This window comes from Neopsephotus bourkii, unplaced genomic scaffold (genome assembly GCF_033783945.1).
Source record: "Neopsephotus bourkii isolate Nb327-2 ecotype Australia unplaced genomic scaffold, CSIRO-AGI_Nbou_v1 NB_631, whole genome shotgun sequence".
NCBI lineage: Eukaryota > Metazoa > Chordata > Aves > Psittaciformes > Psittacidae > Neopsephotus > Neopsephotus bourkii.
The window spans coordinates 596,870-613,436 of record NW_026901130.1 but is presented as its reverse complement, the minus strand read 5'-3'; the positions used below and the strand labels follow the sequence as shown (position 1 = coordinate 613,436).

At 37.3% G+C, this 16,567-nt stretch overlaps 1 protein-coding gene across 3 annotated transcripts; it reads right to left on the bottom strand.

Moving 5' to 3' along the window:
* Window positions 1–23: 23 nt before the first annotated feature.
* On the bottom strand, window positions 24–15,368 carry CCDC152 (coiled-coil domain containing 152). Of its 3 annotated transcripts, XM_061352196.1 has the most exons (9): window positions 15,347–15,368; window positions 14,474–14,583; window positions 12,811–12,916; window positions 4,758–4,826; window positions 4,123–4,187; window positions 2,510–2,612; window positions 1,684–1,811; window positions 697–780; window positions 24–175 (listed from the first exon to the last, which is right to left on the bottom strand). In XM_061352196.1, the coding sequence occupies exons 2-9, from the start codon at window positions 14,558–14,560 to the stop codon at window positions 53–55; spliced, it is 765 nt and encodes a 254-aa protein (XP_061208180.1). In that variant the 5' UTR covers window positions 14,561–14,583; window positions 15,347–15,368; the 3' UTR covers window positions 24–52. The 3 variants fall into 3 exon arrangements, with proteins under 3 accessions (XP_061208180.1, XP_061208179.1, XP_061208182.1); XM_061352195.1 differs by lacking the exon at window positions 15,347–15,368 and having other exon boundaries at window positions 14,474–14,693; XM_061352198.1 differs by lacking the exons at window positions 697–780; window positions 15,347–15,368 and having other exon boundaries at window positions 14,474–14,693.
* Between the last annotated feature and the right edge of the window lie 1,199 nt (window positions 15,369–16,567).

Genomic DNA, 16,567 nt, shown 5'->3' with positions numbered 1-16,567 from the left:
AAATACACTGAGCCTACTTCTATGTAGTAATGAAATACGTCATGTCATTTACTCAGAATTGCCTCTGTTTGAAGTGCTGCTCTTGCTCTTTAAGAAGACGTTTCTCTAATTCTTTTATGGTGTTTCTGAGACGTTCAAGTTCTTGGTTTTTCTCCTCCTGGAAATTCTGCAGCTTCTGTAGAAATGCAAGCAAAGGCTTCATGTTAAACATCACACATAATTACGTACCAACACAATACGCTGTTACTAATGAGAAATATTCTAGTGAGAATATTTTTCTAACTATTTTGTGTCACAAAACTACAAAGCTGACTTCCCCAAAATCCTATTTTTTGTGACATCCCAATGTCCCAAGCCTGCAAAACCAATAATGCACATATATAATTTAAAGCACAGTAATTTATGTTACTCCTGTCTGAAGTTTCCAGGTTAACAATTCTTTACTGAATCCACTTCATGTACGGGCTTTTGATGTTGAGCTTTATCAACATTGGTGCAGAGACAGGAAACCAGCTGTCTAGAGGTGGGAGGGAATGTAGAGAGGAAGATGGACATGAAACTGCACAAACCGCCAGCTCCCCAGTCTCCAAAGTTTTGTTGCAGAAGAGACACAGTAAAACCACAAGGAGCTGCTGTTTCAAACACTCTCTAACAGTGTTTACTATCTGCAGAATATAGACACTTAAAAATACGTACTCTTCTATAGATACTTTGTGGAAACGCAGAAGATTCCCAAAATGATCTTTTTCTACCCTGAACTGTTGCCAATTTAGCATTGAACTGAAAGAATCAAGAAAAAGCAAAACATTAAATATGGGGGAAAAAAAGTAAAATAATATAAATACATAATATAAATACAATTTTCATTTTTAAAAATTGGATTTTGTATATGAAAGCTTATCTACTATTTCTTATGAGGACAATGAAGCTAATTCAATTTATTTAAAAGAAGAATGCAATTACAAGTTATGTTTCTTTAAAAATACCTCAAAATATTGTAAAAAGTGAATAGTACAGATACAATACAAACTAAATACATTTAGACAAGCAAAATGATCACTAAAATATTTGAGGTGTCCACCATGCATGTCTGCAGGAGAAAATACAAAGGATGCTAAAAACCTCTGGAACCATCATCTTTCCCTCATGTCCTAAGGAAAACTCAGCCCAAACACTTCAACACCTTATTTATTTTTTGATATGCAAAAGTTTTGAAGTATCTCCTTAGTTGTTTCTGTAATGACAGTGGCTTAAAATCTGAGCCATGTAATATGTGTTGAATTCTGTGACTCAAATCACAGGATTAGAAGTCTTTAAGCTCCTGGAAGTTTATATAAAAAGATATCTTTCCAGCTTCCAGAAGTTAAAAAGAATAAAAATAAGCAAAACATTTTTTGTACAGCTCAAAAGCTAGCAAAATTGTCAAAATGTTTTAACACAAGAAAACTGCAAACTTCACTCTCCCCCTATAGCAGGTAGAACTCCATTCCTGAGCAGAAGCAACTCAGATACTATTATGGAAGGGAGCACATGCCACTGAGCTTTGTAAAGACAATCTTTTTTGAAACTTCCCAGATACCATCATATTACTTTGTTAAGTACTAATTACTATTTTTCACAACACAGTCTCTTCTAGGTTTACCCAAAGCCCAGCTGATCTTAACTCAGCTTTGTGATGTGTACCTCTATCTGCAGTTTAATGATTTCTTTCTGCTTCTCTTCGTTTTGAATTCTCAGCTGTCTAGTTATCTCTTGTGTTTCCAGGTCTTTTTTTTCTCTTTCTTCTTTATACTCCCTTTCTTTTGCTTCAACTAGTAACACAGTAACATCAAATATGATGATTACAGAAGACGTTTAGATTGAAAAATGACATGATTTCCCAAATACTACAAAATTTAATTAATAGCAGATCCACATTTCACAGGAAAACAATTTAATTCAAGCAAAGAACATAAGAACCCCCCCCATCCTATCTCATTAAGATGAAGTCTCTTTGAGGAAGTATCATATTTTACAAAGAGTTTGCCTTTTTTCAGCTACTTGGATGAGCTTCTTCAAGGCTGTTGTCAGTAATGGGAAAAATAAATATTGAAATGATTTTTCTCTTGTTGCAGTATTATTTATTTGTGAAAATGAGCATAGCTCATTTGCTCATATGCTTATACTTTCCTGAGCATAGCTGGAACACCCTAACAGCAGTCTAACTAATAGTTCAAAGCAATAGTTCAAATTAAAACAAACTTTAATTCCTTCAGATTTTTAGGTCCAAATTCCCATTGTCTGTTCTACCTGTTCGGGAATTTCTGCTCATCCTGTGTTGCTGTACCAATGCCTCATTGCCACTGTCTGCTCTTGAACTAAGATAAAATTCAGTTAAACACTACCCATCTTTAGCTTTATATTTCCACAATGAAGCAGAACTTGTACTTTTCCTAGATGACGGTGTCGCTCCTACAGGTTACAACATATTTTACCTAATGCCATAGCATTCAGTCCTCAGAGAGCTTACTTTTTTTCATCATATCGCAATTCAGCTTCATTACTTCTGATTTGTGGTCTTCCTCTTTGGTTTTAATTTCCTTCATAAGTTTCTCAATCTGACCTTTATATTCCTGTGAATGCAAAAGGCTTCATAAAAATATTGAGTTTTCTGTGCTCTCAGTCTTCTGTGAAGCACAGCGTTCATGTGAAATATTCAATACTCTGTAATTCAGTATGCGCTTTATCCTCCATCTAGTAAATTCAAAATGCCCAATTACTTCTTACGCAATCTGACTGAAGTCCACAAGCAAAAAATATAGCACACTTCATTGTACAGCATCTATCAGTTAATATAAAATCAGAAATTGTACTCTTTAGGAGAACAAGCAAATGGAGAAGTAACATTCCTTTCCCCAAGGATCTGATATAGTGCTGCTGTTACGGAAGTGATACAGTTTTGTATTTGTGGGTATTTGCCTGTAAGATTGTACAACAAAAAAAACATATTTAAAGTATGAATTTTCTCAGTATTGCTTATCCCAAGGATTTCACAACTTCCTACTGGCAGCAGTCCAAAAGTCAGTGATATCAGCAGCAGTGATGCTGATGGCACTGATACTCAAGTAGAAGAGTTTGAGCATGCCTATTGTTAAGTTTGCTCCAACTACTACTCCAGAATTATCAAGGAACTGGCAGTAGCTGGCAGTGTAGAAGTACTTACTCCAAAACTTTTGTCAGAGCCTTCTGGTAAGGTAGGTAGCCACTCACCAGAGCAATGCCCAGAAACACTCAGAAAGGCAGTTACTGATCAGTGGTAGTAGTGTATGTGGACATAGTCAAGTAAGTGCCTTCAGGACAACAGTAGGAAGTTTCGCCATGCCATACATCTGTATAATGCACAGAATCATAGTTTTCTCATGTCTGCCAGAAGGTGTTACTTATTTTATTCTCAAGCTGTCAAGATGACACCTCTATTTGTATAAAAATTTAATTTTAACTTATGGTTAGTACAAACACAGGGAAAGAAAATCAGCAGTGGGATTCCTAATCCTATAGAGGTGACAGATCTGCAATCTTAGCACAGAGAACTAACACAAATAGTGATTACCACTGCTGGTGTTATGTCCTTTCCAAAAATGAATGGCATAGATAAAAAGTAGAGGGATGACATATGGAATTTATTATGACGTACAGATAAAAAGTACAGACCTATTATCTTTGTAGCATTTACTCCAAAAGAAACTATAGTCAAAATTCAGACAGTTCTTGATTCTCTGGCAGTACAGCAGGCATTGTGAATATCAAAACCTTAGTTCCACATGAAAATATAGTCTTACTCAAGGGATTAAAGTTTTGAATTAATTTAGTTGAATTTGAAGCTAAATACAGGGAAAAAAAAAAAGTGCAATTTAGATTGGGCCAGAATTTTCAGCTCTTAGGAGTTCTGACCTCTTAGTCCGTCTAACACATTCTCATATTGATATTTCATGAGAACAACTCTTCTCTTTTTACACATGATGTTAGAAAAAGTGCAAAAATAATGGTATCAGTAACAAACTCAAGAATATAAAGGTATATAAACTGCTAACACGGACATGAACTAATATGCCTCTACATAAAGAACCATCACTTGTGACGTACCTGTTCACAAGTCTTTAATTTCTCTTCCAAGATGTGAATGGTACCCTTTAGTCTATCATTCTCATCTATGTAAATAAAAAATTATATGATACACTAGGAAGTACATTTTGACAGTATTATTAGCAGGAAAGCAGAATAAGTAAATCAATTTTTTGACACCTTTAAGAAACTTTTTGTGTAGACATATTAACCATCATTTACAGAACTACATAGTCTCCATTTTCTTCTTTAACAAGAAAATTAATAGTTTAACCAATTGATAAAAATTATGCATAACCATTTCAATACACTACAGCCCAACAGCTGAATGATAACATCTCACTTTTTGTAAAACTGCCTGTGCTATGCTGAAGTAAATTTAAAGTCCAGCTATTGATTAAAAACCCTGCACTGAGGCAGAACTTCTTTTACACGTGGATTCTAAGTAGGATAATAGCAACAGACATTCATTAAGCACCACAGACCACTAAAGTCTGCACAAGATTGATTTTAGGTAATTTTTCCCTCCTTTCTGCTTGACTGTCTGTGAGTTTCTCTCTCTGAAAAAGAACAGTAAATATAAAATTAAAAAAATTAAATGCCTGCTCATTCAAAATTACGGTACAATATACATGTAGAAACATTTTTGCTTTTACCTTTCACGTTACACAGTTTTTCAATGGTTTGTGTTAAACCCTTCACAACATTCTGTAGAGTAGCACATTCTAAAAGAAAGTAGAAATTCACTATTTTTAAATTACTTCAAAATTTTAATTTTATATTTTCTTTATAAAACATTTTATAATTGTCTTGATTAAATATTAGTCTAGGTCTTTCTCCTGACTACAGAAATAACTAAGATTATTATTACATGGTTACTGCTTAATTTTAGCTTTCCAAGAGATTAAAAACAATTATGTCAAGCAATATGAACACTTTCATAAAGCTATTACATTTTTGCTTCTAGCCAGAAAACAGAAATGTTACTGTTTTCTGGGCAATAATGAAGGTCTTCCATATCAGCATTCCAGCAACTTAATGTAATTAATGAAACTGAGGCTTACTTTCCTGCTAGTGTTTTTGCCAGGATTCTTTTTCACAAGACCAGCACCATCCACTTATTCCAGTTTCTCACTCCCTTTTTAGACCATACTAACTTCATCTTCTGGGTAAACATAAGCTTGGATAAATTCAGAATATGCTACTATAACCCCATTATCTCATTTCAAAGAAAATAATTATGTCTGTGTGCACATGCATGCAACTTAACAGTTTAAATACTTGTGTATTTAATTAATTTTATTTTTAATTGTATTTTTAGTACTTGAAAACCATACTGGCTGCCTGTAATAAAACATCTGGTTTTCATTAAATACTGGTTTCATCCCTTATGTTTGTTCCTTGTAAACTTATCAGTAAAGTAGCAAAACATTCAAAGACTGGGAAGACTGGGGACACTAAACTTGAGGTTGCTTACTTATTCTTGCTTTACTCTTAAAACCTTTTTATTTCCGGAGTACCACTGCATTTAAGGGACTATTAGTTTCCGCAACAGAAAGATTATGCTAAATAACAGCTGTTTGTCTCATGAAACCAAAGCTTTGTCGCAAATTGTAGATCATAAAGATTAGATTACAAATAATGGAGTCAGGAAGACGAACTGAGATCCCAGCTCAGAGGTCCAGTTTTTCACTCAATCTTTTTGACCCTTAGTCTATTCTTGCATCAATTTCACTTTTCATGCAGCAATGTTAGTCAGCTGTATTCTCCCGGTCCATGCATGCAAGAAGCCAGTAGAGGGAGCACGAACAGCACAAAAACATTGCCTGTCCTCAGATCCTGCACTGGAACGAAAAGCGTTTGTGGAAAACCCCTAATCGAAGGCGGAAGCGGCAGTTAGCATGCCCATTGACACTAAGTCAAGAAATACGCAGTCCTAAAGATGCTAAGTAGAGACACCTTAAGTACTCATAGACAATAATATGATTGGTTTCTTTTCATAAACTACAGTAGTTTTCAGTTCAGAATTGTAGCCTGCACCACGAGAGTCCATTCGGTCACCAGAGAAAAGGTTTAGGGGCAGAAGACAAAAATTCAGGCTTGTGTGTGTCTTAAGCCCATCTGTAATGATTCACTGTAAACAAAAACTGGAGTTCTGAATCTCACCTTTGTTTAACAAAGAACGCATCAAGCTGTCAGGGTCCAACTGGAGAAAAACCCCGGTGCTGCACCCTGTTTCAGTTCGTGATCCCAATAGTGAAATTAAGATGCAAACAAGGTCAAGTACCATAATCAGACTCTTTGTTTATTACACATTTCAAAAAGACAGTTATTGTAAAAAAGGAGGGAAATTACTGTAATAAAGGGGATAGCGATAGGACAGATTGGAAAAGAGGTAGAAAATGAAGTAAGAATTTGGGGTGCAGAGAGGGTAAGAGAGAGGTAGATAGTCACCACTACAGATTCAGCGGTGTCCTGGGGATCTGTTGTTGTCATCATTTGGGGTGGGAGTTCTTCAGGGTTCGTAGTCTTGTAGTATTAGACCAGAGCGTCCCCCAAGAGTCCGTCTGCAGTGGTTTGTCCTCGTGGAGGCATCCTTCTGGAGTCCCCTTGAAGGTACCCCGTGGATTGTGTCTCATGGAAGTGCCCTCATGGCGATGTCTCATGGAGGGTGTCCCTCAGGGTCTGTAGTAGTCATCAGCAAAAAGCATCCTCACGTAGGTGTCCTTCTGGAGTCATCCTCATGGCAGTGGCTCCCTGGTGATGTGTCTCTTGGTGATGTCCTTTTCCCCTCTTGTAAAGAGTTGGAGGGAGTACCTCTGCTCTTCATGTCACGTATTACACATTGTTGGTGGACCAGTTTCCCTGGTCTTGCAGCCAGCTCTTCAACTGCGATGTCTGCACACACATGTCTGCAGCAATTGGGATAATGGACAGCAGTTTCTCACACCAGTCCTCAAGGTAAGGGACTGAAGAGTCTTACCAGATCTTTCCCCTTCATCCCTCAGGAAACGGATGGTGAAGTCCCATTTCAATTCCTCACACCAATCCTTGAGGCAATGGAAGAATCTTAACTCCTCACACCCTTCTCCCAGGCAATGGATGGAAGAGTCTTATCTCAACTCCTCCCACCAATCCCTGAGACAATGGTCAGTGGAGTCCCATTTCAATTCCTCACACCAGTCCTTGAGGCAATGGAAAGAAGAATCTTATCTCAGCTTCTACCAATCTTTGAGACAATGGACACTGGAGTCTGATTTTGGATCAATCTCTCACAAAGGCTCATTTATGACCATTCAGAACATGTATTCATCATTCATGGCTTGACTTCGCGAACGAAGATTTGGGAAGGGCATTTACCCACGCTTACTGCAAGCGCGCTGATGACTAAGAAGGCCAATGTGGGATAGGCAAATCCGGCTACAAAAAGCACAGCAGAAGGTCTCCTTGGGTGGAACAGGTGGGACACGATTCTTCCTGCGTTGTCTTTTCTCCTCGAGACAGTTCTTCGTGAACATGTATACATTTGCCCAGTTGCTCATCTTTTCTTTTCTTTGGTTCAAGTATTTCACTCTCCCCCCTCCCTTGAGATTTAGAAATTTTCTTTCTTCCTTTGCATTTCCTTCAGAATTCTCAGTCCCCTCTTACCTTAAACAGTTCCAGAGAGAAACTTCCTGAAATCAGGGGTATCATGGGGTCCTCAGGTTCTCACACTTGTTGGAGACTTTCCCAGGCACTATTTCTGTTTCTCATAGTAACAAAGAGTTCCTAGGCAGCATAAAATTCAACCCAACCACCACTAGCAGTCGCAAACCCCTCAGGATAGATGAAACAGCTTTTCTTGCCATAATGCCCCTTCACTCTGCTCCTCTGCTGTAAGTAGCATGTTTATCTAAACCATTCATCACTATGTGGTCTCTCATGTTTTTTGCCTTAGCTGTTCTGTGAAGCGCTTTGTGGTTTACTGATAAACCTTATATTCTAAAAAGAAGCGGTTTACCTATCCCGCAAATTCACACAACTGGAGAATAGCTGTTGCCAGAGTAAGAATGGAAGTATCAGTGCTCCATGTGGCCCCTTATAGCTTCTCCAGTTCTGCAGAGGATCCTTTTATAACTGCATCAATAATAGTGTTTTTTAATCCCACGGTGCTTTGGCTTTCAGAAAAGTTTTACAAGGAATCGCAGTGGTCTGATTCTGAATACACAGTATGCTATTACCCCTTGTGAAGGGTCAATGTTGCAGGTGAATTTGATGAAGGTGCAAAGTCCATTTCTATCCATTTCAAAATGAAAAAAACCTCCACAAATCCAAAATGTTTTATAAATATGTACTATATAATCACTACACCAACCATAATGTCCTTGTGAAATACTTCTAACATTATGGTCACTGCTGATCTCCCGTAAAATGGGAACTGTTTATCTCAAGATTCCACTGACAGCATCTGCTGCAGATTATGGCAATTTCCTGCGCAAAATGTTTTGTGAATATCTGCTTTCTCATCACCATTCATAAATGCAATTAAAAAATACAAACTCGTAAACACTTCATGACACGATACTTGAAATGTTTGCCCTATTGGTAAGCACATTAACCTAATAGAACAGCCACAATAACTGTCTAATTTCTAAATGCATTCTGTCCCCTTTGGTGCCTCTTACTTACCTTTTACTTTCTGAAGTAAAAGGGGATACCTCCTGGATGATCTATCTGTTTCAAGTTCCTGCTTTTCACTTTGTTTTGTTACTGCTACTAACAGCTCTGCAATCTCTCTTCCTCATTGACCAGAATCCTTGCATTGCAATAATTCTGCCTCCTGTCTACATCTGTACTAATTTTACAACCACTGTGACTTCAATATTATTGAGATTTTTTTCTTGACTATCCCTGCTACTAAAACTTTAATTAATTTTTCATGCCGATTGCTCTGATGCTTCTCTCTTGGACTTTGGCCATTCAGATTTTTTTTCAAATCATGTGTTTCAAAACAGATCCAGAGGTCATTTTCTTCAGTTGTATCTGCGTAACTAACTCCTCAAATCATTTCACTCTTACCTCAACAAAGTGAGGCACTACTATTTACAATGCTGGAATCTCTCTCCTGACTTTACAGCATTTTCAATCCATCCTACTTGCACAATCCTTATTTCAGTCAGCACAGCTGCTCTGATTTCCTGAGTTGTCGCCTTCACTTTTCTGCTATCTTTATCTTTAAACCCATAGAGTTTCTGTTGAAAAAAAAGATTTGTTGTCCACCTTTTCCTTCCCCCTTTTTAAAAATCTATATTGTATAATCTCCCTCCTCTCTGTTTTTGTCAATAATGAAGCCTCTTGATCTGTTTCTGAATGACTGTCCTGCATTGTCTTTTGTCCTTAATAGAGAAACAAATGCCTCTAATGAATCAAACTGAAGTTCAACCCCGTTCACTATCCCACTTCACAATACCCAGTAGAAGATACTTCAGAAAAGAAGGAAAAAACCTGGATAAACATTACCCTTAATCTATTCTGACAGTTTCACAAAAAATGAGGGAGACCTGAGTGAGAGGTACTGCCATTATGTTTAACAAATATGTTAAGTTTTGATAAATAATTTTGTAAAATCTTTTTGGACTAATCTATTCTTCTGTTATCCACAATCTCCTGTAGAATTGATTTAACAAATTTATTTTGCAATATATGGAAAAGTTCCTCTTTTTGTTTGCTTTAAATCAATGAACAAGTTATCTTATTAAACAGTGACTATTCATTTCTTAGTCACTTTATGTTGATAATTTTATAGCCGTAAGTCATATCAGCTTTACTCTTTCTCCTCAGGCTGAAAAGGACCCAGTCAATTTAAGTCTTTCTTCAATGATGTTCCCAAATTGTGATCAAACCTGTGAGGACCCCAAGTGCACTCCACCCCCCCCACCTTCTGGGTGTTCTGCTGGGCTCAAGGTCAACTTAGAGTATCTCTGGTGACCTTGAACAAAGCTTTTTGAACAAAGCTGTCAGAAGACTCAGAAGGGGCTGTCCCTCCTTCCCCTGGGACCTACTTTTAAGCTGAGGCTTTTGCCTTTGGCCTACCTTGATCTATGGCACAGCTGTGCTGCAGCGATCTAGATACCATGTAGATCTAGAGCCTCCTCATGACCTAGGGAGTGACTTCCTGGCTTGATTTCAAACTTGTCTCATTACAGACAGTGTCTGGCCCGTTACTATTTCTGAAGCTGATCCTGCCTCAGCCTCCTGTCTTGACCTTGGACCTGTTCCATCACTACATACGTGTTTGGTAATGTGCACTTTTGGCTGATCCTGACAGCCCTCACTTGGGCCAAGCCTGCGTGGGTACAGTGGGAGTGAATCTCGGCTGGTGAAGTTCCCGCTTCTGTGGGCTTTGTTACATGATTGGTTCCTGGTAGCCCATCCCCTGCTCCTCCTTGACAATAGCAAACCTTGCCACCTTCTCTATTATCTTTTCTAGTTCTGGCAAGTCCATTTTGAAACATCCACACCAGAACTTCACATGAAAATCACAGATTTTAAAAGGACATTACATGCATTTCTCTACTTCTCCCGTAAGCTTGCCTATCACTGTTTTTGCTTCTTTGACCACTGACATTTTCAGAGAACTACCTAGAAACACACCAATATGTCCTCCCTGAAAAGTAGCCAACTAGGGCCTACCACTCTGCACAAAATACCTCCCATATGCATTGTTACTGGTTTTCCTATCCCCTTTTTACACTCATTATTGTGTACCGGATTCTTGGTGTAACGGAATTGACTGGCATCATGAGCAAACTTCACTTACTTACTCAATAGGTTTTCCAATTAATTTCTGATTATGCTAAATTATTTAAGTCCCATTACATCTCTAAGTGAAACCAACTAGCAACCTCACTCTAGCATGAAACTAAGTTTTATTCTTAAACTTGTAAGTTTTATTCTGTTTTATTGTTTCTTAACACTTAACAAGTTGATTTGTCAGAGACCAAAGTTCTACAAAAAGATGATTCTTTCAGCAACTCTATAGAGAATAATAAGCAATCACAAATGTATGCTAAGTACTAGATACTATTTATCTTTTCAAATACTAATCTGAAAAGATATACTTCTAGAATAACAGTAATAAAAATCCTCTGTCATTTGGCAGGATTATACATCATTTTTGTTATGATGTATAGGCTTATAATTTCCACCTATGAAACAATAAATGCCATATGCTTATTTCATTATGAACAGTATGAATTCTCTTAATATTAATACATACTGTTACTACCATTCATTACTATTTAGCACCATAATGACATCTGGTATACAAAGCAAAATAGAGCCCCAACTGATCGCATTAAAGCTGACAGTAACACAGTGCAGCCTGTGGAATAAACTTGTAACAGTGATATCAGCTTAACTGAAATCAGCCTTACATGACTATATACAATTCCTTACACTTCATAACTGGAAATAAGATAAACTCTTGACAGTGACATTAAACGCACAAAATGGGCTGTCACATTGTTTAATCTGATCTCTTCAGAGATTAAATCTCACACAGATAAAAAGTATAATCACTTGGGCCAGTTTTTTAGTCCTGTAGAGACTAAACATTTGTATAGGCAGAAGACACTGAAATTCCACCAACACCCAATGTCCTTACATAACCAATTTATGTGAATGGAATTCAGACAGAAATACTAAACCTTCAATATACCAGTCAACATGGTGCAAGGAAAATATATTCCCAGGCAATGTGGACTATTGGATTGTCCCTAAGCAAACCAAATCACAAACGCTACTAAGAAACATAATTCTTTATGTTACCTCAGAGCAACAGCCCCACCAGCCTGACATGCCATCTCCAATTGCAGGCAATCTTTAACATTTCAGAGGGAAGCAAATTATGCATCCAAGAATGCACCTGACTCATTTCTCACTGGGCAAAACATTTCTGGTGACCAGGTGAAACACAGCATTTGCCATCTTGATACCATTAGAACAGCTCAGCTGGAGGCACGATAGCGTCAGTCCTGACCTTATTTTTCCCAAATGAGAGTGACAGAGCACTGGAACAGGTTGCCCAGGGGGGTTGTGGAGTCTCCCACATTGGAGATATTCAAGGCCCGCCTGGACAAGTTCCTGTGTGATGTACTCTAGGTTACCCTGCTCTTGCTGGGGGGTTGGACCAGATGATCTCTTGAGGTCCCTTCCAACCTTTGGGATTCTGTGACTCTGTATTGTTCTACACAGACATTTGAGCTGCTTGTGGATTAATCCAATTCACAGACTAGCATTTGAAGTAAAACTGCTGATGATAGTTTGCTTAAAAATACTGCCTTTGTAAATTGTGGAAGTTCACTAGAAGCTCAAGAGGCCTGCATGAATGGGAAAGGCAAAAAATCAAAAGAAAAAAGATGAAAAAATAATGCAGAAGGAAAGTTTTTACTGCATAGGTACTGCATGCACTCAAAAATCTCTTTAAGTGGATGGATATTACATCATGTGGAAACTAGTAACTTTAATGCAGTTTTCAAGGCATGTTTGTGGGTTATCTGGTTTATGCAAACAACATGGATTCTATTACATGAACCAGGATTAAGTATTACTGGTTTTCACACAGTATCTTAGATCTTTGGTGGTTTTTTTCGTGTTTTATATAGCTGAAAATAATGGAATTTCCTAAATAGATGCAAAAAACATACAGTTTTTTAAAAAATAACTTACCTTCTCTTACTGATTCTTCCTTTGACTGGCTTAATGTTAACAATCTGTTACATTTTTCCAGCTTAAAAACCAGTAGGTTATTTACATCATTAACTTCTGTTATTTTCTAGAAAATTAGAAAAAAAAATATACTACTTATACAAATGATACAATACCTTTAAAGTTTTAAATCTTGAGTTTTACATTAATACAAAATCTAACAATTTTGCAACAGTCACAAACTGTTTTGCAGTCACAAACCCATTTCACTGGCCATTCTGGAAATTCTGTTATAGAGAAGAATGATGCTTGACTTCAGAACCTGTGCTAGTAAGAGTTTACTCTTTAGAACTGAGAATGCCAACTCACATCACTAGTTATAAATTGAGTTATTCTCAATTTGGTAGTCCTCAGGCTGGATCAGTCCTTGGCAAGGTTCTTTTTACTGCTTTGCGTATGAGGCTGTCAGTGCTTTAACTGAGCATCAACATAAGTAATGGGTGTGAATAGGAACTGGTATATTTTTTCGATGAGAAATGCAGAATTTATTTCAGATAGCCATTTTATATTACACCTTGTCACAGTATCACACAGTATATTAGAGATTGGAAGGGACCTCAAAAGATCATCTAGTCCAATCCCCCTGCCGGAGCAGGAACACCTAGATAAGGTTACACAGGAATGTGTCCAGGCGGGTTTTGAATGTCTCCAAACAAGGAGATTCCACAACCTCCCTGGGCAGCCTGTTCCAGTGTTCCGTCACCCTCACTGAGAAGAAGTTTCTTCTCAGGTTTAAGTGGAACCTCTTGTGCTCCAATTTGTACCCATTACCCCTTGTCCTTTCATTGTTTGCCACTGAGAAGAGCCTGGCTCCATCCTCGTGACACTCCCCCTTTATATATTTATATACACTAATAAGGTCACCCCTCAATCTCCTCTTCTCCAAACTATAGAGACCTAGCTCCCTCAGTCTTTCCTCATAAGGGAGATGCTCCACTCCCTTAATCATCTTAGTTGCCCTGCGCTGGACTCTCTCCAGCAGGTCCCTGTCCTTCTTAAACTGAGGGGCCCAGAACTGGACACAATATTCCAGATGAGATCTCACCAGGGCAGAGTAGAGGGGAAGGGTTATCTCTAGCATGGATTTACTGATCAGGAAATCAGCAGAGAGCTGGCCAGCATGGGTCTAACAAGAAATACAGTACTGATTTTCCTCAGTGGGTCAATCTTTTTCAGAACTGGCATGTATATAAAATACAGATAGCTCAATGCATAGGGAATAAATAAAACAGATATTCCTGCTACGGCAGTGACATTTTTCAAGAACAAAGAATAACTTCTGACAGAGTAGTCCAGCTGTTATCTGTTATGTCCAATAACAATACTGTTATCTCCAATAGCAGCTACTGAGACAAGGGGACACTTCCATGTTTTTCATGAGAAGCCTGAATTGGCCTCTGCACATTACAATTCTAGCACAGAAACAAAGGCTTCTCTGACACCACAGAAGTCATTCATAACTGAAATACAGTCAACACAAACACTCTGAAGACAGTATTACAGGACGTTGTGGTAAAAGAATAAGCTGATACCACTTAGAAGTAATTTCACTCAAGAAGCTTTTTAGAGTGCCACAGAATATTTATAGTTAGCAGTTTCAACATTTTTTGCCTTCTATGCTTACCTTTTCTATCTCTGAGATGTTATCTAAAAGTTTATCAAGGTTGACCACACTGGTTCGCTTCATAGGTTCTTCAAGTCTGTGACTCATTTTTTTCCCTCAACCAGTGATCACTGTATACGTGAAAAAAAGATCTGTGAATTTATACACTTCTTATTCACATGCCGTCAAAAGATTTCATGTGTACAAATGTGATCAGAATAACAATTTTTTAAAATCTAAAACTTTCAAACATAAAACTTTTAACATTTTTTTAAAAATAAGATTTTTGCATGTGTAGCTAAACTTGAACCTAAGATCTTGCATTTCTAGAAAATATAATGAATTGTAAAAAAGTGCAAGGAACATCTACCAAACTGTAAGATGATACAGATGAACTGGGAATTCTTTTCTGCAATTAAATATAAACCTGAATCCAATTCCATCGTGGACGCAGTTTTACATAAACATGTCAGTGGTGTGCACATAGGATGCTTTTAAAACATGTGACTAATTTCTCTTTAGATACCCTGTTAAAACAGATTTGTCTTCCTGCCCTCACTTTAAATGAACAAAAAACAATTACTTGCTCTCTACTGTGCCTAATTTGTTGGCAACAGATGAAAGTTTGTTAAGTTTGATCAACTTCAAAAATATTGCTTAAGCAATAAGATTTCACCAGGCACACATTAATGCAGGATCTTTTGTCTGTGTAGATTCTTTAATACTTAACTACTCATGTTTCAAATTACTTACACGTTTTCTTAGAAACAGTTTGCATTAATGCCAGGGATGAGACACTGCAGCACAAAAACCTTATGAGTAAATAGACAAAATTTTTGAAAAGCACCCATATCTTCCAGATAAATCCCTATTTTTAGCAGACATTCTACTTACAGAATCTTCAACATGTATTTGTAAGATGGATCTGAAAGACACAGTATGAATCCTTCTAAGAATACTGAAACTATGTCTGAGCATCAGGCTCCATGAAGCAAAAAAAAAACAAAACAATGCCAGGCAAACCATGTATTCCAGATAAAATCATCACTTTTATGTGTTAATGTATGAACTGCCTTTTTACAAGTAAGAAAAAACAGCAGTGAGAGATGGAGCAGAAGTTAGAAAGCGTGCACTACCCAGAAACTGAAAGGGTTTCCAGGCAGAAATACTTACGTAAAGTTAGGAGGATCTGTAAATGAACAATTACTAAGCAGGAACCAAAATTACATAATTGAATCATTTTCTTAGTCATTCAATATTTGTAAGTCTTCATGTGTACATAACTTTTTCACCAAAGCAGTAATATGAAGATATCAGTTCTGTGTGTTTAACACTATTTTTTCTTTTGTATCCACTGTTTCCCCAGAGTGATTAAAACTAATTCATTAAATAAAGCTATCTTTTTTAAAATCAATATTATTTTAGAATGTGTGTAACATTCAAGAACTCACATTTCTAAGCTAAATTAGGGAGATTTTTACAAAGTTAGCAATCTTACTGACTTCTCTTATTACTATATAATCACTTGTTAAAGTGTATTTTAAAATACTCAGTACATTCAATTCTGCAAAACAATTACATATCTTAATATTCTATGAATTGATAAATTATCTAATCTATTCTTCACACTATAAAGGCCAAGCCCTAACCTTTCCTGGTTAGGGTCAGTATGTGATCTGTCAATCACCATTCCTTTTTGTCATGCTTTTTTACCCTTTAAATTTTGACAGAGGATGGCAGCTGCCATGTTGCATGCTGTTTTACTATTTCCTAGTTCCATGACATCACTTGTTTCCTCTGAAGATAGAACTTTAAGCAACAGAGCCAATTGTTGAAAACTCCTGTTGAACTGTAACACTAAATCATGGAATCATACAATGGTTTGAACTGAAAAGGACCTTAAGATTATCTAGTTCCAATCCCCCTGCCACAGACAGGGACACCTTCCACCAGACCAAGTGGTCCCAAGCCCCATCCAACCTGGCCTTCAACACTTCCAGGGATGGAACATCCATCCACAGCTTCTCTGAACAACCTGTTCCAGCGCCTCACCACCCTTACAGTAAAGAGCTTCTTCTTATATCTAACCTAAATCTCCCCTGTTTAAGTTTGAAC